The 27,330-nt window shown below is 39.6% G+C and overlaps 1 protein-coding gene across 12 annotated transcripts in view; it reads right to left on the reverse strand.

The window, feature by feature from the left end:
• Positions 1 to 27,330, reverse strand: part of LOC105222035 (pneumococcal serine-rich repeat protein) — a 153,156-nt gene that overhangs the window by 6,555 nt on the left and 119,271 nt on the right. For 8 of the 12 annotated variants that reach the window (XM_049451902.1, XM_049451906.1, XM_049451928.1 and 5 more), the window contains 8 exons: positions 21,385 to 22,128; positions 11,254 to 11,843; positions 9,099 to 10,978; positions 8,870 to 9,022; positions 4,201 to 4,992; positions 3,868 to 3,990; positions 3,055 to 3,797; positions 898 to 1,885 (listed from right to left, as the gene is read on the reverse strand). In XM_049451902.1, the coding sequence (XP_049307859.1) occupies positions 898 to 1,885; positions 3,055 to 3,797; positions 3,868 to 3,990; positions 4,201 to 4,992; positions 8,870 to 9,022; positions 9,099 to 10,978; positions 11,254 to 11,843; positions 21,385 to 22,128 (6,013 nt within the window). The remainder of the gene's footprint in view (positions 1 to 897; positions 1,886 to 3,054; positions 3,798 to 3,867; positions 3,991 to 4,200; positions 4,993 to 8,869; positions 9,023 to 9,098; positions 10,979 to 11,253; positions 11,844 to 21,384; positions 22,129 to 27,330) is intronic. The other 4 variants (XM_049451931.1, XM_049451950.1, XM_049451968.1 and 1 more) reach the window with 4 other exon arrangements.

The following is a 27,330-nucleotide window of genomic DNA, read 5'->3' on the forward strand; positions in this document are numbered from 1 at the left end:
ATGCTGTGCCAAATATTGGGAAGATATCTTATCAAATGAAAAAGTTTTTCATACAAGAACTTAATTTTGATCGTTCAGTTCGTATGACAGCTATATGATATATTGGCCCGATCTGAAAAATTTTTCCAAATATTATAGTGTTGCTTTAGAAATTAAGCTGTGTTGAAAATTGTGAAGATAACTTGTCAAAAGAAAAAGTTTTTCATACAAGAACTTAATTTTGACCGTTCAGTTCGTATGACAGCTATATGATATATTGGCCCGATCTGAAAAGTTTTTCCAGATATTATAGTGTTTCTTTAGAAATTATGCTGTGCTGAAAATTGTGAAGATATCTTGACAAATGAAAAAGTTTTTCATACAAGAACTTAATTTTGATCGTTCAGTTCGTATGACAGCTATATGATATATTGGCCCGATCTGAAAATTTTTTCCAAATATTATAGTGTTGCTTTAGAAATTAAGCTGTGCCAAAAATTGTGAAGATAACTTGTCAAATGAAAAAGTTTTTCATACAAGAACTTAATTTTGATCGTTCGGGCTGTATTGTCCGGAAACGTGAGTTCGGAGGATAAAAAGGAAATGTGCAATATTTTAGAACTATATATTACTCAAAAACTGAAAGTTCAAGACTTGTATATGCAGACAAACGGACAGACATGGCTATATCAACTCTGCACGTCACGTAGGTAACATATATAGATATATACTTTATTGGGTCTCCAGGTCAGAGGTGTAACAGTCTTCGTGGCAGACTTAATATAACCTTTTCATATATATTATACTATATATGTATTCGTTAAAAAAAGCTCGATATGCTCTACAAATATTACCACCAGCAATGTTTTCTACAAGCGTTCATTATCACAATATCCTAGCGCGCATATCACCACTTACCTCGCGATTTGGACTGCGACTCCTTTTCGCGCTCTTTCTCATGTGCCTTCTCACGCTCGCGCTCGCTGGTGCCCCGATGTCCGGATGCGCGATGCTCTGTGCTCGACACTTTCGCATCATCTGTGGTGCGTCCGACGCGTAACGAACGCAACAGACGCACACCGGCATTAGCGCTGCTGCGTGATTTTTCCGTGGCTGTACGTGAGCTGGTGTGACGTCCGCTGCTGCCACCGCTAGCGGCGGTGTTGCTTGTCGCGTGTTCGTCACGGCGCTTGCTGCTACTGCTGCGTCCACTGCTTGTGGTGCGCTGCTGTGGCGGCACAGGCACGCACTCACCGCGTTCCTCTCGCTGAGAGGCATGCGTAGTGCTGCTGGCCGCACGCCGTCGCTGCTCAACATCTCTGCTGCTTGTTGTTGTTGAGTGATGACCGTGCTTTTCCGCATCCTTTTTAGTACTATTGCTGCTACGTCGTTCAGAACTACCACGACCTGTTGTGCCGCTCGTTGAATTGCTGCTTCGTTTACTCTTCATGCGCACGCGTTGTTCCTCGCGTGGATTTACCTCATCGCCCGATGAATACGGCAAGCGCGCCGAGCGCTGCGATTCGCGTGAACTAGAGCGATGTTGCTGTTTGCTAGTGATCTTCGATTGTGTTTTCGTTGCGGCGCTGGAGGGTGTACGTGTCGTTTTCGGTGTACGTATGTTTTCGTACTCACGTTCGCTGGAGAGTGAACGTGAACGTGCACGTGGACAACTTTCTACCGACGATTGTGATGAAGTACGTACACGTGTGTTGTTATCGTTACGTGCGTGACGCTTTGCTTCGGAGGCTAAGGTGCCACGTGACATTTTCACAGCAATAAATGAGTCGTTGGGTGTTTGTGTGTGCATCTTCTCTTCGATGGTTTCGAGTGGTTTGGAGTCGCGTCTATGGAGCGAAGATCGTCGTCGTCGCCGGTCTTTATGGGCGGCCTCATCGGAGAGCGCCTATTGGGCAAGATGAAAGAAAAGAAATTAATACCGAATGCTTGAGAATAAATAAACCAAGTTTGAAGCTTAAGTTAAGGAGCCAGGAAATAAGCTCTCTTCTACAGAATTACTGTCTTAATTGAAGAGTGAACATTTGATATCGGTGTCGGATGTCACTATAAGTGATTGAGGTTGTGAGAAGTACATAAATCCCTTTCTGATTTATCTACGTGAATCAATAGAGTCCCAAACTGTTTCTGAGGATTTAATTAGACTGATTCTAAGGTTTTTGAAAAGTTCAGCTTTACCAGGTGACAGACAGAACCTTAACCTTTTCTTGAATCTGAAGAACACATAACCTGAGATCATAGAGATATTGCGTTTATATACCAAGTAAAGGTGATAACTTCAAATAGTTTTTGAGAATACGGACGTAGGAACACTGAGGTTGAGATTATAAGGAGTTGTGCTTTACCAGGTGACAGACAGAATCTTAAACTTTTCTTGAGGTAACCGAGTTCATAGAGGTGTTGAGCTTATAAGCGACAAAAAGGAGCTAACTTCAAATAGTTTTTGAGAATACGGACGTAGGAACACCAAGCATTATGAAGATCGTGCGGCATACCATGGCAGCATAAAGCACGGTTTGAAAGAACAAAAGCCTGAGGATTATTGTAACGTTGACCAAGTTTACCAAGTGAAGAACATAATCTCAAATAGTTCTTGAGGATCTAAAGGGCACATACGCAGAGATTATAGTGAGATTGAGTTATGGCAAGTAAAAAGAGTTGTGGGAGAATTTAAGACAACAGATGAAATATTAAGATCTTGGCTATGTGAGAGAAAGACAGAACAGTCCTCGAGGATTAGAGATATCCCTGATTTTATGAAGATATAGGGTTATAGGCAGAATCAGTACAGTTTAAAGGAATACGGACTATGAGGTTATGTTACACCAACTGAAGGATATAATCTTGAATGTTCATCTTTTCCAAAAAAGAGAAAATCACAAACAGTGCTTGGCTGACAGTGAGATTGTGAGCAAAACCTAACGGTATCACAAGCAGTTCTAAAGATTTAAAGAACACTTACAGAAGAAACTGAATGTATTGAGACAGTCGTTCCAGCTCGTTTGTAAGGTGGATTATGGAAAGCGAACCTTTTCTTTTTGTAAGTGTGAAACTTACCTTCATAGTCAGATCGGCATTCTCATTCATCTCGTTCAATATGTATGCGTCCCGTTCCACATCCATTTTCCGATCGTACGGTTGTGGTGATTTCACCTTGAAAACGGGTGTTATTTCATTCGTTATATTCTCATAAAAATGTTCATCGGGATTATCAGCTTCATCAAGATCGTTGAGCTCATCTTCTAAACGCAACTCTTTCGTGCTCATACGTTTGTTACGTTCCACGGATGTGCTATTACGTTCACGTTGCTGCACATCGGCTGTACGTCGTGTCAATTGTGGTTCCACAGCAATCGGACTGTGTCGTAGTAGATCGGGTTTGTCATTCAACAGTTGCCATTTTGTGGCTGTTTGTGCTTTCGTTTGAGCTTCTGTTGTTTCACTAACTGTATTTTTCGTTGTTGTATCTGTATTATGAGCTTCATGTCGGCGCAACGATTTCGTATCATCATTACCAATAACAGTTAAACGTTGACGTGACGGTAGCGAACGCTTCGACATACTCATCGTATTTGAGTTGCTATTTGACAGCAGTTTCGGTTTGGGTTCGTTGTCGTCGTGTTTATGGACGTGCGGCACGCCAAAGTATGAGAGTTCATGTTCGCGTAATTTACGTGCACCACGTGCTTCTTTGACAATTTTCAGCGACTCGCGTTGCTGTTCGGCTGTGGTGAAACGATCAGCTGTTTGCTTAACGGTTGTGGCCACGTGTATCTGTGGATGCTCGTTAGCGCTGACTGCTGTAGGGATGGAGTTTATGGAAAGGTTAGGAATTTTGTAACTACTTGGGGCTTCAGCGCTTATACTCACCATTGCTCACAGTTCTGGGTTTGGCCACGGGCGGCGTTTGGTTGCGTTTGAAAGAATCCCGTTTATCCAAGGAGGTTTGAGGTGAATGCAGTTCTATGCTCATGATATTGGACTTAGGTAGATCTAAAAGAAATTAAGTTGGCAGAAAACAGAGCTTAAGTACTTAAATTACTTAAAGTGTGCGCGCCGAAAATTCCTAACAAGCTAAGCTCTTCCTGCGGTTGATCTACTATCATTATTGCTTATATTTTTACATGCCTTGCTTTGTGCTTGATTTCTTACTGTTTTTACTTCTTCATTTTTAAAATTTAACTCTTTCACTTCCTTAATTACCTGCTTTATCCAATACTGCTGGCACCGCTTTTCGCTCTTCCGCTTCAATCTTCCAAATCGTGCGCTTCGCCTTCATGCGACTCCAACTACCGCTAGAGTATTCAACAGCGCGCTCATCTTCCTGCGACGAACTCTCCAATGTACCGCCACCACTATCGCTTTGTTCCGTCTGTTCGCGCGGACAAAAGTAGCTCTTTACCTCTTCGTCTGCGCTGTCCGCGGTATCTTCATCGTTTGCATTTTGTGTTGCAATATCATACATGCGTCGTAACTGTGACAGCTGCTGACTTACAGTTACCTCAGTGCTGCCGAGCAGTTTCAGACGTGGTGCCACTAGCGGTGCAGGCGGCAGACTTAACGGTGTCACGAAGGCGCTTTGACTTTCGAACGACAATCGACGACTAATTGTGGTTGCTGCTAATGACGTAGCACTACTACTCGTATTCACTACCGTTTGTGTAGTTAGCTCGCGTTCTGTGCTCTCCAATGAGGTGTTAGAAAAACGGCGTACAGTCTCTTGATAGCTATTCGAACGCAACATTGGTGTGGGCACCACAATCGGTGGCATTGTAGTCGACTCCATTGAAGCTATGCTTAAGCGGCGCATAGCCTCGTCAAACTCATTGGCCGAACGCATTGTTTTGATGATGAGCGATGTAGATTTGAGTCCTTCGTCGAGCATACGTTGATGTTCGCGCAGATCTTGTAGTATGAGCTCTTGTGCGCTGGGACGTCGATTTGTGTTGTTGGGTATGGGTTGGCTGTCAGTGTTTGTCAGTAGCTTGGGAGCACCTGAGTAAAAGTGGTGTGAGTTGGTTTTTGTTTTTTTTTTTGCTTGGCTTTGTGTTTGGTAAATCGGAGTTAGGAAGTTAGACTGCTGGTTAAGCTTTGGGTTAACAAAGTTTACTTAATATTACAAGTAGAAGTTAGGTTACGGTGTTTGTAGAATGGAACCATATTGTAAGTAGAAGCTAGTTTGCGGCTTTTATGGGAAAAGGCAGGTATAGCAAGGTATTCGGTTACCTAGTAACAGAGAAACTCGCTCTATCATCCGTAATATAAATTAGAGAGATCTTCACTTAGAGAAGCAGGTATATTATAGTTATATCACTTGTGCACTTTGTTAAGGACTCAGGTATTGTAGGAATTATTTAAAAGTAAACTGAATCTAATCTAATTAATTTAGCTGTGACCCTTTAAGAAATAGCGGCGAAATCTTAGGGGATCAGAGTAAAGCAGAGTTGAACCTCAGACTATTTGCCAATGAACTTTAACTACGCAAGACATGGAAGTAAAAATAATAAATCTGCTCATTTATTGTTTCCTGTGCAGAATGAAGCTGACATATCGAGAAGGCTGAAAGAAATGTCTGGAGTAAGGAGCCGGGAAAATAAGCCTCTCTTGTGCACTTGTTCCGCAAGACTACGCTGTAAGCATCTGTTTGGTATGATAAACTGGAGGAGGTATCGCAGATTTTCTTAAAAATCGCGTCAAGCGCAGGCATCGTAAAGGATGACTACTCCTTATAGACCTAGTAACTGAAACCCATCTAGTATCGCAACGGACCAAAATTGGTCTATGTACGGGCTTCTAGTCTTCCTGACAGTAGATCTACTGCTTCGGAGCGCAGTCTCCTTCAGAGTGGTGACTATACACAGCGATAGTATGGCAGCGATATTAGCATTGTGTTCCTTGACTGTACGCTCAACACCAGTGAATGGATGACTAGGAACCTTATCTCCAGCATCGAGCTATTTTATGATTGAGCGCTTGGCCACAGCCGTATTGCAGGAAACTGTAAAGCTGATGAGCTTGCTAGGATTGGTATTTCAGTCTCATTAACTGCGGAATGGGAACGGGTAGGAACTTCATTGGCATTATGTGCTGAGTGTTGGGCCTTAGACTAAATCTGCAAGTGCTGGTCCATTATCAGCAGCTGGTCATTCTCAAGGCCCTTTTGGCACAGTATAAATCGTGAGAATTCTGAGAACTCTGTGCACTTATCAAGGTCTATCTTTCAAAGGCGGTAGGAGTTCTAACTGGATACTGTCTGATCCGGATTCATACAGTAAGATTGAATATCTTACCGGTTGCCAGTTGCATGTGCTGCTTGGAAGAAGACGAGATAGAATTATCTCAATAATTTCTCTGTGAATATCTCGCTCAAAGCCAAATCAAGGCAAAACTCAGATCTCATATATTAAACTCACGAAATCGCAGAACTGGAAATAAAACACCTAAGCATATTTGTGACAGATTACTACAGAACTACAGGAGTTTTTCGTTTGGCTTCACAGCGGATTTTACAAAATAGTATAAGTGTGATCCTTCTCAATGCTGAGGAAACAGTCATTTAACCTAGATTAACCTAACCTAATCTATCGGATGACAACAACCGATGAGTCGACGTTGCGAGTTTTCGAGAGAAAAGTTCTGCGAAAGATTTATGGTCCTTTGCGCGTTGGCCACGGCGAATATCGCATTCGATGGAACGATGAGCTGTACGAGATATACGACGACATCGACATAGTTCAGCGAATTAAAAGACAGCGGCTACGCTGGCTAGGTCATGTTGTCCGGATGGATGAAAACACTCCAGCTCTGAAAGTATTCGACGCAGTACCCGCCGCGGGAAGCAGAGGAAGAGGAAGACCTCCACTCCGTTGGAAGGACCAAGTGGAGAAGGACCTGGCCTCGCTTGGAATATCCAATTGGCGCCACGTAGCGAAGAGAAGAAACGACTGACGCGCTGTTGTTGACTCGGCTATAATCGCGTAAGCGGTGTCTACGCCAGTAAAGAAGAAGAATCTAATTGCATATGGTTCAACAATCTTGACTAAATAATAACTTCTACTAAAAGCATGTACTAGATTTATGAACCAAGGCTCCAAACGGTCACTGCTTATGTTTGGAGACGGTAGTAAAATTACATGCAACTGGGTATTATTGTTCTACAAGGCACAGCTAGTGAAGATATCGTTAGCAGCATGCTTTTTGCAGAGCTTTGGACACTCGCGAGCGCATGTGGAGCCACTTTAAATTTGGTTGAAAATTTTCAAATCAAGACATGAACTCTAGTTTTTTGTACTCTTTCGGGCAAACTTTTTACTTTCTCTTTCTTTCTCTATCTCTTTTACCAATTGTTCCCGAAAAAAAAGTATGGACCAAAACCAAGCCTTCAAACGGTCACTGCCTTTGTTCGGGGACGGTAGCAAAGATACCTGCAACTTGGTATTATTGCACCACTAGTCACGACTAGTAAAGATACCGTTAGCAGCACGCTGTGTAAGGGACTTTGAGCACATGTGGAGCCACTTTAAATTTGGCTGAGATTTTTTCAAATCCAAACATGAACTCAAGTTTTTTGTTCTCTTTCTCTCGTATTCGGGTTTCTTGTTTTATTTCTCTCTTTTACTAAATGTTCACTATCACTCGCGATCGATTTTTTGCTTTGTCTCTCTTTTTCTCTATATCTTTCTTTCTCTCTCTCTCTCTCTTTTACCAATTGACAACTTTGAATTTGACTGAGATTTTTTAAAATCCAGACATGAACTTTAGTTTTCTGTTCTCTTTCTCTCGTATTCGGGTTTCATGCTTTATTTTTCTCTTTTACTAAATGTTTACTAACGCGATCGAGTTTTTTTGATTTTGTCTTTCTCTTTCTATCTCTCTCTTTTTCTCTCTCTCTCTTTTACCAATTGTTATCGGAAAAGAGTATGAGTTATGGATTGCTTAGACTGCATTCACACGAGTACTCTTCTGTCGCCCAAACCGAGTTTTTGTAGGCGAGGAGGCAACGAAAGGACGGTGCTGTTGCCAAAAGAGTGATAGGGTTACGTAAAAATTGTTTTCATACCAGTCTCAATCGTTACTTGAATTTATTTCTTCAAACTTGTATGATTTAGTATTCTCTGTAAACTTTGAGCGACAAATAATTTTGAGTTTTGAACAACTTATGATGTTTTTCAAATATTTTTCGAGGAATTTAGGAAATAAGGCGGCATTTATTATATATAATCCAGTCTGAATTGGAAATAAGTCTACATTCTGGTAAGGTTAAAGCTTTTCTAATATTTTTGAGGGAATTTGCGATATCAGGGATCGTTTAGGGTATTAGGAGTTTAGTAACTAACCATTTTGCAGTTATAAGTCAATAGTTTAATATGTTTAAAGCACAAACAGTTTCAAGCCAATTCAACTAAACATAAATTATAGCGGTACTTAAAGAGTTTACAGGGCATGCAGAGAGGGTTAAACGGTTTTTAGTAAGAGTTTTTAGTATATTTCACAAGTTAAAACATTATAAACCAAAACATGTGAGAAAAATACAAAAAAAAAACATTAAAACAAAAGTAGAAAGGAGGAGTAGTTCAAAAATGACAAAAACTAAAAGGACAAAAATCACATAAATAGTAGATCAACCCACAAAAAGGAGTAACTAAAAGTAAAGTACTTAAAAACATTACGAATAAGACTACTTAAATAAATTTTAACTAAAGTAAAAATAAACGAAAATATATAATTTTTAAATATAATACAATGAAGTAAAATATTGCTCAATTACTAGACTAAAACGCTACAGAGTAGTTAACGGACTATACATAAGTACGAGTAGGTTAGACTTAGTGATAGCAAGAGTTATGCGAAAACTTGCTGACATTCATCTTACCTGCGCTGGGCCAATCGCGTGCCGCTGCTGGCTCATCCAGACTCAAATTGATCTTTGTAGAGTAGCCATTGGGAGCGTTATGCTCGTGACGTTTCTCCACAATGCGTACGCGCTCCGCAACGGATTTATTCAGCGCAGCTGTAGGTGAATCTTCTATTATGGAGAGAATAGAAAATTGTATTAGTTATGAGCTTCATTTTTGAAAAGCTACCATAATTTGATTACAAACCTTTTTCGCGTACGCCGACGCCGCTGCTACCGCCACCCGACACAGGCTTCAGCTGTACACCCCACAAGGCGTCTGCGCTGTCGATGTTCTCACCCAAATGATAAGGTTTCGGCTTAACCGGTTTATTTTTCAGTATGCCGCGTATAGCGGCGATTTCGTCATTTTCATTGTCGGTCGTATCGACACCGCTGGTGGTTGAGGCGTAGCTGCCACGCGAACCCTCCGCATGCTGCGAATCGCACAGCTTTTGCACCGATACTGTTACACTAGTTGGGGCCGACATGGCCTGGGCGTCATTGAGCACAGTTGATGGTTCCATTAATGAAGCTTTATACGCCACCACCGATGTGGCGATGGTACGATGCCGCTGCTGATGATCATCACCGAAATGTGTAACATTACTAGCGGTTGTTGTTGCTGCTGCTGCCGTCGTGCTCACTGCTGTTGTAGTTGTTGCCGCGGTGCTGGCGGTTTTCGTAAGCGTTTGTAGTGGGCCACTTGTGGTGCGACGACGCCGGCGGAAATTATTAGTTGGTGGCGGTTTACCATCGGTTTCGACGATATTGACACGTCCCGATTCGGCGGCAAAATGTACTTCGGTTTTGCAAAATTCGACACGTTTCTGTGCGTTCTGTGTGCGCTGGAAGAGTGTGGAGCCGGCGTTCAAACCTTGATTGCTCTCCGCGGTATTGTGTTCGAAACGACTTAACTGTAGTGTGGTTTTGGCAGCCGGCTCGGCGGGCTCATAGAAACCATTCAAATGCACCTGTGAGGTTTTACGCAAGTTATCGCGCACATATTGACTCTCATCGACAGCGATCGAGTGACGTTTGAGCAAATCCTCGTCGGGTGTGCGACGCACCGGCGATTTGCCGGCGCGGTAATGTGCTGACGTGACTGTTTTGGCGGGTTCACCGAAGTGTATGACTGTGGCGCGTGCTGCTGTGGACGCTGCTGCTTCCGTGGGTGACCAATTGCCCAGTTCGCCGGAACGCCCAAGTCCGCTATCTGTGGATGCATCCATGCGATACATGGTCTTGCTGTCCGGAGGCGACATCTTCTCGAAACCATACGATTTACGACGTGAATGCCACTCTGTGGAACTGGTATCTCTGGTAGCCTTTTGACGTGACTCCAAACTGTTTGAGGTGTGTTTTTGGTTTAGGTTTTTTAAAGTTTCGTTATTGTCGTGTGGCTTGTGCGTTGCGCCTACAACTTTGAAGGCCGACGACGGTTGCTGTGTTGGCGTTGAGATCTCGAGCGACTCTTCCGGCGTCAATTGACGCAAACGTGGTATGGACAACTTACGACGCACGCTCTGTTGCACTTCAATGTGTTCATCGGCGGCCGGCGGTTGTTGATATGCTATAAAGTCGTCCTTATACAATGACTCATCCGATAATTTCTTTAGACGTCCACGTATCTCTTTCAATGACTCGGCGGTAAGCAGCGTATTGCGTTTACTTGCATCTGTAGTCCGGTCCGGTCCATGTAATATACTCTCTAGTGCCGCCAGATCCACATGATTATTACGCATAGCTGTTGTTAAACGTCGTCCGCTTTCGAGTTCGGCGCGTATTCGTGACACGCTCACTGTGCTGGCGGGTAGATCGTAAGGACGGCGTATGGAACTCGTCGTCGACTCTTGTGTGGATAGTTCTTTACTATTATTGACGTTGTTATTCGCTGTAGAGGATGATTGAAAGGAGCGTCGCAACTTGCTGACGCGTCGCCACTCATTCGACTCGGCGACCGCTTCGTTGCTCTCCCACTCGTTGCTCAGGTCGTCCGTAGAAATGGAATGGGAACGTTGTAGCAAGGCGCTGCTGGACAGCTGACCAAATGGTTGTTGCTGACGACGCAACTGACGCGTGGATAAGCTGTGTTGGAAGACAGTTATACAAATTTAATATAATATTTTTGAAATAATAAATTAATGCTACACCAACAAGTCACTTAAAACGCAATAAGCTGTTTTTCACTTTAAAAACGTATTAGAGCGCGCTGCCGCTAGACAGCAGCCAACAGCTACTCAGCGGCAAATGACAATTAAATTGAATTGAAAACGGCTTTGCACAGACAACTCAATTGAAATTGAATATTTTCAATAACACATCGCTTAAACAAAACTGTAATTTTCACTCAAAATACTCACCGTAAATCATCGGCTTTGGCGTTGTTATCCGCCGTTGCCGCGCCTGCCGTCGCTGACGCGCTTAATGTCGACGCTGCCGTCGAGTCACCGTAAAGCCGGAAACTTTCCAAGTCACGTCGACGCGTTGGTGTTGCCGTTTCACTTAGTAAACCACCGCTTTGCTGTTGTTGTTGTCTACGTAGCTGCTGCTGCTGCGTTTGAAGGTGGTGTTGGTGGTAGCGCGGCTGCGACTCATCTGCGTCAGCTACAACCGCATAACAATCATCGCAATCAGCGACGCCTACACGCGTTTTGGATGAATTGCTGTTTTGGCCATATAGAGTAGCTTGTTCCAAATGACGAGCGTTGCTACGCTGCTGCTGCGGCTGCCACGTTTTGGTACCACTCAATGCTTCGCTTGAACTTTTTGTCGTTGTTGCTGTGCTTTTTGGTGACTCTGTTAAGTCATTGTTGACGCGAGTGCTGTTGCTGTCGCCGACACCAGCACCGCCGCCAACAATTGCATGTAGGCTCACCTTACCGACCGCACTTTTGTGGGTGTTCAGTTTTGTGGAGTTGTTGCTGCTGCTGCTGCCGCCGCTGCTGCTTTTCTGTAAGTTATAAAGAAAGGCAAGTTGTTTGCTTGAGTCTCAAGTTTGCATATGGCTTTTTGTTGTTATTTATTTTATTCATTTTTAATGAAAGACAAGTAGATAAATGGCAATTAACATATTTTGTCGAGTTGCTGCAGAAACCATGAAGAGCTGTTTGAACTTAATATACAGCAGAGTCCAAAAAATATCAAGAAAAAATCTTTGGCTGTCCACAGTGATTGGCAGAAGATTGATTCTATCTTATGAGCCACATAAGCGCAAGTCTTTTGCCACTATATTTTTCGCTATAAACCACTTTTCTTATTTTCGACTGCAAATATATACTGTACTATGTATAATGAGGCAACGTTTGGCATACTTTTGTTGTTGCCCACGCGTCCTTAATTCGCTGAAAAAATCTTGTATTTTGAGTGAAATTACTCGATTGTGGGTGGTTGGATATCAATAACCAAGTATTGCTTTTCACTTTGACATATCGCGAAAATATTGACTAATAATTTCACGGCGACTGTGTCGGAAGCTTTCACTATTTTTGAAAAAGATGAGTGAGGTGTTCTAAAAACTAAAAAAAAGTAAAATTTAGCATGTAAAGAGTGCTTTTGAAACGGGTTGTTTTGTTGCAATCGGATCAAAGAAAAAAGGTAGTCCTCACTGCGGTCTCACTAGCTCCAGAAAATCCGATTTGAGCTCTATAATCCCAGTTGGACAGGCAGACAGCCTTGGTTGGAGTCAACAATGTTTTTATTTCTAATTTCCATCTTAGATATTACCGAGTTTGAGAAAGATCGGTGTAGACAGCTGTCTTAGTTTGAATAAATACTCATCTACTCGGAAGGAAGAAGATGTGAAGGAGACTGAAGAAGATGAGAAGAAGTCGAATCCGAAGCCAATTTTGTATTTAAGGTCTTTTAGATACATAGAAATAAATTGAGGCTTGCACCGCGACATAAGACCTGTTGTGAGAAGGGGACTGAAGAAGATTAGAAGAAGTCGAAACCGAGGCCAATTATTGAAGGTATTCTTCATAAAAAGACATAAAATGAGGCTTGAAACTCGACCTATTGCGCTCCCCCCTCTGTCACAATGAATCGCATAGGCTCCGCACGCTGATAAATTGAAGTATCCTGCTGCGTGTTGTTGAGGCAATGTGATCCCAATTCGGATATACATATATAGATTCAAGGGTTTTTATGCTGCGTCTACGGACTTCTGTGCAGCCTTAAATCAGGAGCCCGGAAGTTTCCGGCTCCATGTCATAAAACCGGCAGTATACACAAAATCAGGTGCCGGAAGTTTATGGCTCATTATCGCAAAACCGCCAGTATGCACAGAAGGCACTATCAATATTAAAGAGATGTTTCTTGAACCAACACATGCCTGTGAGTTGTTGCCAATATTTTTCGCTGTCTACCCTCCCCTAATAGAAAATAACAAGGGTTGTTAGTTTCTTTAAGTACCCTGATAAGATCCTCGTTCTTATCGGGACACCAGTCTCCTTCCAGTACTTCAAAAAGTTCTGGAAAGAGTTATGATAGAACGGCTGCAGAAGCTATCGCGGGGTATGTAGTCGGATAGGCAGTATGGGTTCAGGAAAGGACTCTGTATCGAGGGTGCAGGGTTTTATGTTCAAAATGTTGTTAGAAAGAATGTCAACAAATATATCCTTGGCATATTTATTGATTTCAAGGGGGCGTTTGATTACCTAAGCTGGAATTGAGTGGTGTAACAACTGGAGGAGGTTGGCTGTCCGTAAATTACTCTTTGCCGGAGCTATTTTTCGGAAAGAAAGGCCTCTTTGGTTGGAATGTGGAGACCTCGACGGTGGTTCGTGGCTGCACGCAGGGTTCCATCTGTGGTCCATATATCTGGTCGAAGGTTGCTCGCGGTATGAGTTAGAACGGGCGGGCAAACAATTTTTAGAAATTCTAAATACTTGAAGTGTGGAGGTGGACATATTGATGGGAAAAACGCCAACAATCAGGTATGTGACGCAAATCAGATTCCATCTTGTCTGAATTTTTACTTACGTGGCGTGGGCCTCTGAATACATTTTTGCATCAGAGGCAGCTATCTGATAGGTTGCGTTGTTTTTGTGGATGCGGGTAGAGGACTGGGTGCATGTAATTGCAGAATTCCCAATGTACTCGGACATTAGGGATCTGGCTGGTAGGGGGATTAGCTGGACTTATGGATGCTTAGATGTTAGCAGTGTGAACTCCACTAGTCGGAAAGGATAACAGTTAGGGTCGTTCGCACTAGGCGGCGAAGGCGTTTAACTGGGGTTAGCTTCTTGTGTGAATGGTGAGTGCGTGTAATGTGGTCCAACCTTTGGTCAACAGTCCAAAGCAGTATGGATGCTCAACTGGTAGGGGTTTCGGCTACGAGGTCTGACCGGAGTTTGGTTGACGGTTTGGATATGAAACGTGTTGAATGCTAGGCTCGTATCAAGCGTTCTGAATCTTTGGAAAAAACGACATCAAGTAGTGGTCGGAAATGTCTGCTTGATTGCGCCGAGCGCCCTACATTCGTCAAATGCTTCGTTAGTGATGACGAGACGTGAGTTTATGAATATGACGTCCAACAATCTAGTGAGTGACACTCCCAAAATGAACCGTAACCGAAAGCGCCGAAATTCGCTGAATATGCTGAAGGTCATTACAGCAGACGCTTATGATAAGTGCATAGATAAGAGTCAATTTTGAAGGCCTATTTTGATAGATTATATGAAATTTGCAAAGCGTGAACGAGTAGCTTTGTAAAAAGGATATTTTGTATGCAATCGCGTAAGGTTTCGTTCATTTTCAAACTCAAAGCATCGCAATCATTACTCAATAATGAAACTGTGCAGCGAAATAATGATACAAATACCCATACTACCAAATTACACAGTCAATATTTATAATCTCTGCGGATACTTCATTCGATGTGACCTGCAACTTTTGTTGTTGCTTTTTTTGGCAGCTAGAAATTAGAGTCATATTGTTGTTGTACTACTAAAACTGATTGCGATTTGTTTATTTTGTTTTGTTTTGGTTTTCAAGTGACTGTCGTTAAGCTGGTTAGTTGGTCGGCATTGCGCTGGTCGCTTTGTGCAGATTTGGGAGATTTGCGATTTGCGTTTGCGCGTGATTATGTTAATTTCAATCTCAATCTCACCGTCACCGTCGTCACCGCCATCACAGTCGGTCACAGCAAAACCGCCATGGCAATGACCGAAAATTGCGAACGCTGTGTATTTAGCCACAGCCGCAGCAGCCTGAACATCAGCGACGCTTACAAGAAACGGCGCGTTCTTCCAACACACAGACGTCAGACGACGTGCACGCTTCATCTCCCTCACCTTAGCTTGCTGGTTGGCCTTTTGCTTTTTGCCGTGCTCACGCTTTTGTTATGCGAATTATGACCGCCTTTGGTACGGCGTGTTTGGTGAAAGATTACATACTTACTTTTTGTGTGTGTATGTGTGTGTGTTTGCACCGCAACGAAAAGGGCATTTGAACCCGGTTGAAAGAAAGGCAATTTTCTGCGCACGGAACATGTCGATGATTTGTGTGGGCGTCCACGAGATTAAAGCGACAACAAAGCGTTGGAAGATTTACAATACCAAAAATTCGTGCGTGGTTAATTAAGTTGATACAGTGGTTCAGAATCTGTGTATAAGCTCGTTTTTGTTGCTATTATAAATCAAATTATAATTGGTAGAACTGTAAAAATTCTCAAGTATTGGAAATTTTCCGGTTTGCAGGCGCTTGTGAAATTCAATTTAATTGGGATTTTTTGGGGGAGGAGGAATATAATAGCATGAAAATTACCGCAGAAAGAGTCGTTGAACTATATGATTTTGCAAAGCTGTATAAATATACATACCTCACTGTGAGGTTGTTAGTAATACGTATTTCAGCATTACACGCACGAAAAAGAGAGTGAAAGAGGGGGAAGTGAATATGATACTCGATTGAGTTGTTCTACAGTATATAGTTGTAAGTACCAATAAAAAAAGAAAAACATCAGTCGAGAGTTCTTCCAGAAATCAAAAGAAAACTCTGGAAGCCTTACAAAGAAGCAAAAATCGCATAGGATGGTGCTTTGGTAAACTTTGGTATAAGGTACACTACCTTACAAAAATGCTAATAAGAAAATGTCAGCTCTCTCAACCCAAAATAGAGACCTAGAGTCATGTGTAGAAGTTCACACAAGTGAGGAAAGTTCTCTGATTGTCATTCACTTGGGAGTGACCAGAAACGATTATTTCACATATGACTCAAGCAGCTCATATCCTACGGTCTTAGACCAAGTATCCTCTGGGTAGCCAAAGAACATCCGTTTGAAGGCAGGCTAAGGTGAGAAGGCGAACCATCCCTATCCAGGGTTGTGCGCTGGGTTTGGGACCCGTCACGTAAAAAATGTCTCGCATCAAAATGAAACAACAGCCTCGGAAGAAAAGTTTTAGTAAAATGAAAGACATTATTTCTCCTATAGATGACTTTAGTAATATGTATCTTCTGTTGCATTAGTGGTAACGGGTTAGGTTATATGTCATAAGGAAGACAAGATTTTGCACCACGAAAACTTTCTAGAAAGTTTTGTAATTGCTTGAGTAAGTATGGTTTGAGAATACGTCTAAGATAGACAACAGTAAAGAGAAGATATGGTATATTGCATAGACAAGGTAGGCGACTGGAAATGTTAATGGTATATACATATATAAGTACTAGTAGTCATGATACTAAAACAGCCGATACGCGCAATTCTGGTCTCATCGATTCCGTTCTGGTAATTTTAATGTTAGAACTGCTCCAGGCTCTGGAAGGCCAATTGGCGAAAATATCGATGAAAATCAAAAATCAAATCAGACAGTCATGTAAGAACTATCTTGACTGCCGAAAAGCTAGAGATGCACAAAAATCATTTGAAATCGTTTTCATTCGGCTAGATACAAAAATATGCTCGCTCTATGAGTTAAAGAAATAAACTTAGTGTCCGCTTTCATCTATGAATCGCTGCTAAATTATAACGAAATCGATCCATGGGGAGAGGATGGTTACTAGAGATTAAAAGGGCGTCACTTAAGACAACATTAAACGAAAACGGTCGTGGCCGAATAGCGGAAAGCCCAATGAAATGGTCATCAAACCTGTGCTGGCGGTCAAGAAGATTGTGCTATGGGTTTTGTGGGACTGAATTGTTACCTTTCGACCAGTTTCTTCATTCGGATCTGTACAGTCCCAATTGTTGACCGTCTGAAGGAAGCAATCACCCAGAAGCGGTCAGCTTTGACCAATAGGAGAGAAATTGTCGGACATCTGGATAACGCTATGCCACACGCATAGCAACAAGGATTCGCGTCACGCTAGTATTTATGTCAGGAAAATGAAACAAAATGGGTGAAAACCTCTTCACACTATCGATACGATCGATACATGTGTGGCTTCGCTTGGTGAAGCTCTCTCTGTACAGTTGAAACCAGAATAGGTTAAGAAATGTAAACATCCACTCACTTGCCCAAGATGGTGGATTCGGTCGTGTGGTCTACTGCTTTATTGCTCGGCAATTGCAAGAAGATGAAGCCAAGTAATCGGAGCAAGCTCACCTTCATTAGTTTAACAGCTTTTTCAGAGTTTTTAATATGTTTGAGTTGGTTAACCTGTAAAGTATATATATATAAATGATAACCGTGACGAGCAGAGTCGATTTAGTCATGCCTGTCTCTCCGTCACTCTGTCTCCGTCTCTCTATATACATATACGTTTTCGAGGTATTTATTTGAAAATGTTCACATGTCTGCTTGTTCTCATAAGCCTGCTTGTTTGCCGGAACCGCAGATATCGGATCAGTATATGGTTGGTAGGACTGTCCTTAAGTACTATGTCAAATATGTATAAGTGCGATCTGTCAACCAGTTTGTTACAGCAGCTGGTTAAGTCGGTTGCGATTTTTACAAAGAAAAAAAATATCGAACAAAGAATTTGTCTAAAATTTTGTATTTCTAACCGAATTTCGTATATGGAATCAATGGGAATGTTCGAAAAGGCTTACTGTAATTCAGTTTTATCAAAAACGCAAGCTTATGAGTGGTACAAACCCTTCAAAGACAGTCGAGAGGTCGTTGAATGCATGCTTCGTACTGATAAACCGTCGACCTTTTCAACTAATGAAAAAATTAAAGAAGTGAAGGATGTGGGGTTCGGGCAAGTGTTTGATACATGGCAAGAGAGCTTGACATCTCTCTCGAGTCCGTTCGAAGGATTTGGCGTATATTTTGGGTATGAAATGCGTTCTTGCTCGACTCGTCAAGAAAAGAAGCTGATTTTTTCCAAAAAGAGTACCGTAAACAAGTATATTTGGACAGGCTTGATCGTGCGAATTCTAATCCCACATTCATGGAAAGCACTATAACTGCCGATTAGACATGTATTGATTTGTTTATGATGCAAACAAGTCAACAATCATCGGAATGGAAACTAAAAAACAAGCCGAAACCAAAAAACCACGTTAAAGCCGCACAAAAATCAAAGTGCTTATTCTTGTTACCGATATTTGTGGTTTGGTGCTTCATGAATTTATTTCGGAGGAACAGATGGTTAATAATGAGTTCTATTTGGCAGTATTGGGAGGTTTGCGTAAAAACATCCATCGAAAATGAGAATTGTGGAGGAACAGTGCATGGATTTTACACGATGATAATGCACCAACGCTTCGAACCATGATTGTGACTGAAGTTAAAGCCAAGAACGCAATGAATACCGTCAATCAACCACCGTATTCACCAGATTTGGGACCGTGTGGTTTTTTTTCTTGTCTTCAAACTGAAATTGCCGCTTCGTGGAAATTATTTTTAGTCGATCGAAGAGATGAAATTGAAGGAGCTGAATGCCAACCTAAAAAGTGCTTATCAAAAGGGTTTCGAAGACTGAAAATATTACATCTGGTGGGGATTACTTTGAATGTGACAAAATAAATATTGATGAATAATTAAATGATTTACGTTTTATTTATAATTTCCGGGTAGTTTTTTCAGAATGTAATATTCAGACTCAACCACTATAATATATAGCAGAAATACAAATTTACCAAACTCAAGATAAAAATCATTATAAATTTTTTTTTTTTTTTTTTTTGTTTCAATATCTTTTTATTTATTGAATCTGCTTTTTGTGTGTTTAAAGCCTAACAATAAGTAATAAAATCTTAAACCTATTTAAAAGCTAGACACGCTCAAGCAAATGATTGAGGTGTTTTGGTGATACATTGCTCCTCAGTACGCGGGCATATCTCTTCTTTTAAGGCGTGTTTCATTGCAGGAATGTACCAAAGCATTAGCCAAAGGGTTTGGGTGATCACGGAGTTTACATATATATTTAATTCTGCTGTCTTCTACTTCTTTCCTTACCATAGAAATACCAAGGTCTTTATGGATATTCTCATTACGCATGTACCATGGTGAACACGTGATTGATCTAAGCATTTTTGATTGGAACCTTTGTATTATGTCTATATTAGTTGCACAGGTCGTACCCCACAGTTGAATGCCATACATCCAAATCGGCTTTATGACCGCATTATATAAAAGCACTTTGTTGTCTAGGCTAAGTTTGGAGTTTTTATTTAATAGCCAATTTAAATTTGCAGCTCTTATCTTCATGCAAGTTATTTTACTAGATATATGTTTTTTCCACGTAAGTCTTCTATCTAGGTGAATACCAAGATAGGTTACTTCATTCGCTTGGGGTACTAAAATATTGTTAATTTTTATTGCCGGACACATTTTTGGTCTAAGCGAAAATGTAACATGCTTACACTTTTGTTCATTTACCTTTATACGCCAGTTAGCTAGCCATTCTTCGACAAACTTTAAGTGCTCGGCTAATATTTTTGATGCTATTATGTGGCATTTGTTACGGCTCACTATAGCTGTGTCGTCCGCAAAAGTAGAAGTTAATACATTGTTAGCTGTTGGAAGATCTGCTGTATATATGATGTATAGTGTTGGGCCTAGAACACTGCCCTGGGGTACACCAGCCCTTATGTGTCTTTCATCAGATATGAAATCTCCCACTTTTACCATAAATTTTCTATTTTTTAAATACGATTCCAATGTTTTATATAATTTTGAAGGCAGAAAAAGGCCCTCATGCCATACCTTATCAAACGCCTGAGCCACGTCTAGAAATATAGCTGAACAGTACTCCCTGTGCTCAAATGCTCTTCTTATTTCGTTAGTAATTCTATTTACTTGCTCAATCGTGCTATGTTTTTCACGAAACCCAAATTGGTGCATTGGTACTATATTATTTTCGTGGAGGAAAGGAGTCATCTTTGATAGTAACAATTTTTCAAATATCTTAGAAAGACAGGGTAGAAGACTGATTGGTCTGTATGAAGACGGCTGTGTTAAGTCTTTCCCAGGTTTGTCTATCAAGATGATCTGCGACTTTTTCCACGAATTTGGATAGTGTCCGAGATTAAGAATTGCATTGAAGAGCAAAGAGAGCACCTTTACGGCAATATTTGGTAACTCAATTAGCATTTTTGGGGTAATATTATCATGTCCAGGTGATTTTTTGGGGTTAAGCTCTTTTATTATTCTAGTAACTTCAGAAGTAGAAGTCCTAATAGACACATGCGACTCTTTTGCGGTATTGGGCAAGGTTGGCAACTCAAAGTTGTTATTTGGGCAATTGGGTTGAAATACCTTTTCTAGGTGATTTGCAAAGCAATTTGCCTTGTCCTCATCACTACGTGCCCAATTACCATTCAACTGTCTTAGAGGCATGTTGGAATCTACTGGTGGCTTGAAAGACTTTTGTGCTTTCCAAAGAGAATTTTGTTTGCGAGAATTTGGACACAGTTTATCATTATAACACAGTATCATCATTATAAATTAACTTTTTTCCTCATTAAGAGACCTTAATTCAACCTGAAGGTTGTTTACATTAAATATGGTGGCTAGAAAGTATTAGAAAAATATTCTCCGTTGTATGCTAGTCGTTAGTCGGTCACGTTTTCAGATGTAGTTTTATATATATTTGCTATTATAGACCCGAACTCGCCAGCTTCCCGAGTTATAAATGTAAGATACTGAACCTGCATTAGGTATGGCTTCAGTCGGTGTTCGAAAATCTCAATTCAACCAGAAGTGACATAAATATGTCTAAACAACAGCAAGTGTGTTTCAAAACACGCTCCAAACGAAAACTTGTTTATAGCAATAAATAAGATTTTAGCGTCACAAGTTCATTAGTTTAAAAAATATATTATATAATTTTGTTTACACTACATAAATTAAATCAGCAAACGGAAACAAGTTTGCTTCCAACTTTTTTTGTCTAGCGTACAATCAATTAACATTTTGCTTTGGCTACACCGATTTCAATTTTTCAATTAAAGAAATTTACCCAACGTTAGATATTAATCACGGTAAGCTGTATAGCAAGTCCAAACAGCCAGCCCATTATCGACGACGGCATAACAAAAACAAGCACGTATTTAAGTAAATCAGAAAAAAAAACAACAACTTAAAGATCATTCATTAGCTTACCATGAGATTACTCAATTTCAAGCTTGGCGCCGTATCGGGCACCAGCAACCCTGACGACTGCGAATGCAATGTGGATGACGACGATGCGGCCGATGATGACAGAGCGTGACCTTTGCTGCCGCCGCTACCACTGCCCGCGCTGCCACTGCGACTAATTGAATAATTGCATGGCGCAGCGTCGACGTCAACGCCACCACCACCACTACAAACGCTCTCGCCATTGCCATCACCAGCAGCGTCCTCATCGATCTCGCCATCGTCAACAATGTACTGTGTTTCGGCAATTGTTGCAGCTGCCTTATCGAGATCATCATCCGTGCTGACTTCGCTGATGTCCACAGTGGCGGCAATCGTTGGCGGCGATAGTTGCAGCCAATGAGTGTTTGCCTCAGCTAAATGCTGTTGCAATGTGCTATGAAAATGTTTGCTGCTGTTATTAATGCTGTTGTTGTTGTTGTTGTTGGTGTGATTATTTGTGCTGTTGTTGTGATTGTGCAATATGCTACGACCGCCAATAACATTAGTTTGCATGCAAATGGGCGATGCTGAGGCGGAGGCGGAGGCAGATGTCGAGGCGGAATTGGAATTGGACGAGGACCATGAGCGGGATGAGGATGTTTGTACGGTTTGTGCGCGTATAACTTGTACGGCACCGTTAGCGGTGCGCTTCTGCAGCACTTCGAGCTGTTTGCGCTGTGTGTGTTGGGTGCCATTCGGCTGTGAGATGTTTTGGGAATCGGATATCTGGAATGAGCAGAGAGAAAGGACAAATGTCAATGAGCATATGAGTTTTGTATGTATGTAAGCGTCTATGTATAGGATTGTAAGGATCGGGATAGTTGTTATAAATATATGAACGTATGTAAATTAAAGCTTTATGCTATAATGTGATATTATAAGTTTCGAGTTGTTGGTAAGAAATTTTAAAACGTGGTGAACGTATGTTTGGACGCCAGCTTTTGAGAGTTGGTGCTTAGTTTAGTACTAAAAATTTCTTATATGCGATCAGTTTACACTTTTCTTGCATTTTGGTGCATATATCCACTAAAATTAAATATCAGAAAATTAAAAAAAAATGCTAGCTCTAAGTAAACTTTGAAAAATCATATAAAATAGAAAATCCTACAATTTATAGAAGGTATTTTGGTGTATATATTTCGAAAGGCATACATTTAGGGTTCTTAGACTTCATTAAATCCATCCGTCTCTTGAGTTAATTTGCAAATTATTGAATTGGATTGGATTTCTTACACTAACTTGTAAGGCTACGATGGAAACTCTCTTTAAATTCCTCTCCTAGAATGTATAGCATCTTGATATATTTTGAGAAGCATACCTTTAGGGTTATTGCACGTCATTAAATGCATTCGTCAGCGGAGTTAATTTGCAAATTATTGGATTTACATAATACATTTATGACAGTTACAACATTGAACATGAGTATTCGTTCTTAAATCTTTCGATAACATCGGATACAGAATAGAACCGATCGATAATCTTCTGCGTGGTATTTTCAATATTTTGTGATTCTACAAAAGAACTTTTCTTAATTAATCTCGAAGAATTTTTGAGTTTCATTTATGATTATTGATAAAAATGTGAGGCCTTGCAAGTGTTACGACACTTCTCGAACCCAAATAGATTTTTATAAGCACTACTTTCACATTTAATTTTCTTTGAATTGTCTTCAACAACCTTACAAAAATAAATCTTTAGATATATTTTTTTTTATACATGAATTTGACTATGTTAAAGCGCAGAAGGTCTATGCTGAGATTCAGAAGTACTAGAAGCAGATGATCTTCTTTTACCTTTTTTAGATCTGTCATAGCGGCCAATATTATTCATTATTGTAAAAATTGGCGCAAAGGAGAATAAGAAAATCCAGCCTACAGTTAGGCTGATAGTATTAGAGAATTCAATATTTAGTCAAGACATGCACCTACTTTATTGATGCTGAAATCGCCAAGCAATCAGTAATGTTAGCTGGGACCTTTCCTTAGCTTTCTAAACCTTTTCTTCACATAATGAAAAAATAAAATAAATAAAACAGCGACAGGAACGATAACAAACAAATGTTGCCTACATTTAGACGGAAATAATTAATATAATTAGCTAAGTCAAAAACCTATTATTAATTACAGTTTCAGTAGCAAAAGTGCTAAGCAATTTATAATTCCTAAATATTGTTTTTTATTACTCGAAAGGTTTTAAATTTTACAAAATTCTTCAAAACACAACCGTACTTATAATAATTTTTATACCCTGAACAGAGTATATCAAGTTTGCCACGAAGTTTGTAACATCTAGAAGAAAACGTCGGAGACCATATAAAATATATATTGAGTAGTCGAAAAAGTCTTTTCGTATTTTGTCAATAGATGTCGTTGCCGTATATCTCCAGTGCTACCAATAACATTGTGTCATACCATATAATGTTGGAAAGGTTTAAGCTTCAATTAACCAAAAAAATAATTAAATTCTAGGAAGTTGAAGACAAGTTGATTGACCAAAAGGTGATTGACCAAAATGGTACATATTTGTTTATTTATTTATTTTTATTATATCATTATAAAAAAAAATTAAAATTTGACTTTCGCCTACCCAAAATATATGTAACGGGTGATTTTTTTGAGGTTAGGATTTTCATGCATTAGTATTTGACAGATCACGTGGGATTTCAGACATGGTGTCAAAGAGAAAGATGCTCAGTATGCTTTGACATTTCATCATGAATAGACTTACTAACGAGCAACGCTTGCAAATCATTGAATTTTATTACCAAAATCAGTGTTCGGTTCGAAATGTGTTTCGCGCGCGTGTTTTGTTCAGCGATGAGGCTCATTTCTGGTTGAATGGCTACGTAAATAAGCAAAATTGCCGCATTTGGGGTGAAGAGCAACCAGAAGCCGTTCAAGAACTGCCCATGCATCCCGAAAAATGCACTGTTTGGTGTGGTTTGTACGCTGGTGGAATCATTGGACCGTATTTTTTCAAAGATGCTGTTGGACGCAACGTTACGGTGAATGGCGATCGCTATCGTTCGATGCTAACAAACTTTTTGTTGCCAAAAATGGAAGAACTGAACTTGGTTGACATGTGGTTTCAACAAGATGGCGCTACATGCCACACAGCTCGCGATTCTATGGCCATTTTGAGGGAAAACTTCGGACAACAATTCATCTCAAGAAATGGACCCGTAAGTTGGCCACCAAGATCATGCGATTTAACGCCTTTAGACTATTTTTTGTGGGGCTACGTCAAGTCTAAAGTCTACAGAAATAAGCCAGCAACTATTCCAGCTTTGGAAGACAACATTTCCGAAGAAATTCGGGCTATTCCGGCCGAAATGCTCGAAAAAGTTGCCCAAAATTGGACTTTCCGAATGGACCACCTAAGACGCAGCCGCGGTCAACATTTAAATGAAATTATCTTCAAAAAGTAAATGTCATGAACCAATCTAACGTTTCAAATAAAGAACCGATGAGATTTTGCAAATTTTATGCGTTTTTTTTTTTAAAAAAGTTATGATTTGCTCTTAAAAAATCACCCTTTATAAATGATCATCATGTCGAGTTGAGTCGATTTAGCCATGTTCATCTGTCTAAGCGATCGATCGGAATCAAGTACTTGTATGGAAAACTTTTTGATTTGACAAGATATCTTCACGAAATGAGGCAGATATAATTTTTTAAGGCAACGCTTAAATAGTTGAAGAAATTTTCCAGATCGGTTTACTATATCATATAGCTGTCATACGAACTGTCCATCAAAATGAAATTATTGTATGGAAAAGGTTTTTATTTATGTTTGATATAATAGCTGCAAGGCAGTGTAAGTAAAGTTTTTCTGTTTTTTTATATTGGAAAGGCTAGAAGCTTTACAAGATTTGTCAAAATCGTATTCTATTGAAATTTTTGATGTCTCAATTTATAGCACCATTTATGAAGATTTGTCGCTTGATTACATTTTTGTTGTATAAAAAGTTTTTGCTGAAGTGTTATTGACAGCTTTCAATTCACTTAAATTCTTTTATGGCAAATGTATTCATATTTATTGGCCGGAGAGCTGCGACTTTCAGATTTATCAAACTTTTAACAGTTAAATTTTTTATATTTTTAAGCTTGCATACTTTTGTTCAGTTTCGAAATAAAGGTGAACAAATTATTTGTATATTTGTACTCAAATTCTACCTTCTCTTACCGCTTTATGCTTTTACGTAGAGTTTTTTTTCAATTTTGCAAAGACACAATCACTTCACTCACTTTTAGGCAACACTAATCAAATTATCAGTGCAAAATATCAGCGAGAACATTTTTTAGCGCATATTCATATTTGAAAGTCATTATATTGACCATAGCCTACTTTTGTTTACCCACTGATCAATTGAATTTTTACAACAAAAATGCTTTTTCGCATTTATTTTTCTATAACAGTGCCACAGTTCCATGTACACATGCGCACTACTCAGCGTTAAATTGACAAAAGGTGTACAAAACGCTGGCGTTGAGTCATTGTGGGGTTAGAAAAAATTAATAAAAAAAAATATGTTTGTAAATAAGAAATAGGAATAATAAAAATAAAATGTTGCATGGCAAATTTTTCAATAAATTGCAAATGGCAAATACGAAAAAAAAAATTTAAAAAAAAAATTAAAATTTGCTGAAATAAAAATTTGAAACAAAAAATTAAAGAAAAAAAATTTTTTTATTATAAAAAAAATTGTAAAAAAATTATAAAAAAAATTGTATTGAGAAAAACTTTGAATAAAAAAATTAAAGAAAATTTTTTTTTAATTAATAAAAAAAAAAAATGTAAAAAAATATGAAAAATTTTAAAGCGATAGTCAGCAAATTTTCTAATAAAAAAAAAAATAAAAATTGGTAAAAAAATATAAAAATTGGTAAAAAGAATATAAAAATTTTAAAGCGATAGTCAGCAAATTTTCTAATATTAAAAAAAATGCTTTATTCTTGCAACATTTTCTATAAAAATTTTTGTTTGAATACCAGTCTCTTTTTCTAGAAAAAATGTTTGTTTGCATGCGATTCTCTTTGTGTGTAACAAAACACCACCCAACCTCAATTGTCGCCGACCACTCACCCTATGAACTACAACAACAACAAAGTGCGAGTCACACTTCCACTGCCACATTTACAGTTATTGTGTTCAATATTTTTAACATACAACTCATGGCAATAACAATAAAAATTGCGGTTTTATTTGCGCTTTTGTTTTTGGCTGAGAAAGAATTAGTAAAAAAAATTACATAAAAATAAAAATTAAAATCGCAAAATCAAAAGTACAATATTTTTATACCCTGAACAGTGTAAACTATATTAAACATTGCTACGAAGTTTTTAATGCGCATAAGGAAACGTTGGAGGCCCTCTAAAGTATGGTCTGTGATCAACGTAACGAACTGGGTTGATGTTCGTCTGTCTATATATTGAGGTGCTAGCCCCAGATATCGCCCTGAAATTTTGTTCATCTTCTTTTCTCTCAAAGAAGTTGCTTATTTGTCGGAACTGACAATATCGGACCATTATAGCATATAGCTGTCATACAAACTGAACGATCCAACTCAAGCCCTTGTATGGAAAAGTTTTTTATTTGACGAGATAATTTTACAAAATTTGGCACGGATTATTATTTAAAGTAATGGTACATTCTGCGAAGAAATTGATTAGATCGAATCTTTATAACACATAGCTGCCATACAAACTGATCGATCAAAATCCAGTCTTTGTATGAAAACCATTTTTATTTGAAGAGATAGCCTGACGAAATTTGGCGTGGATTATTATATAAGACAACAAAATAATCTCTGAAGAAATTGTTTAAATCGGACAACTGTAGCATATAGCTGCCATACAAACGGACCCAACAGAATCTAGTGTTTGTATGGAAAGTACTGTTATTTGACGAAATATCTTTACGAAATTC

The sequence above is a fragment of the Bactrocera dorsalis genome, chromosome 1 (assembly GCF_023373825.1).
Source record: "Bactrocera dorsalis isolate Fly_Bdor chromosome 1, ASM2337382v1, whole genome shotgun sequence".
In the NCBI taxonomy this organism is placed as follows: Eukaryota; Metazoa; Arthropoda; class Insecta; order Diptera; family Tephritidae; genus Bactrocera; species Bactrocera dorsalis.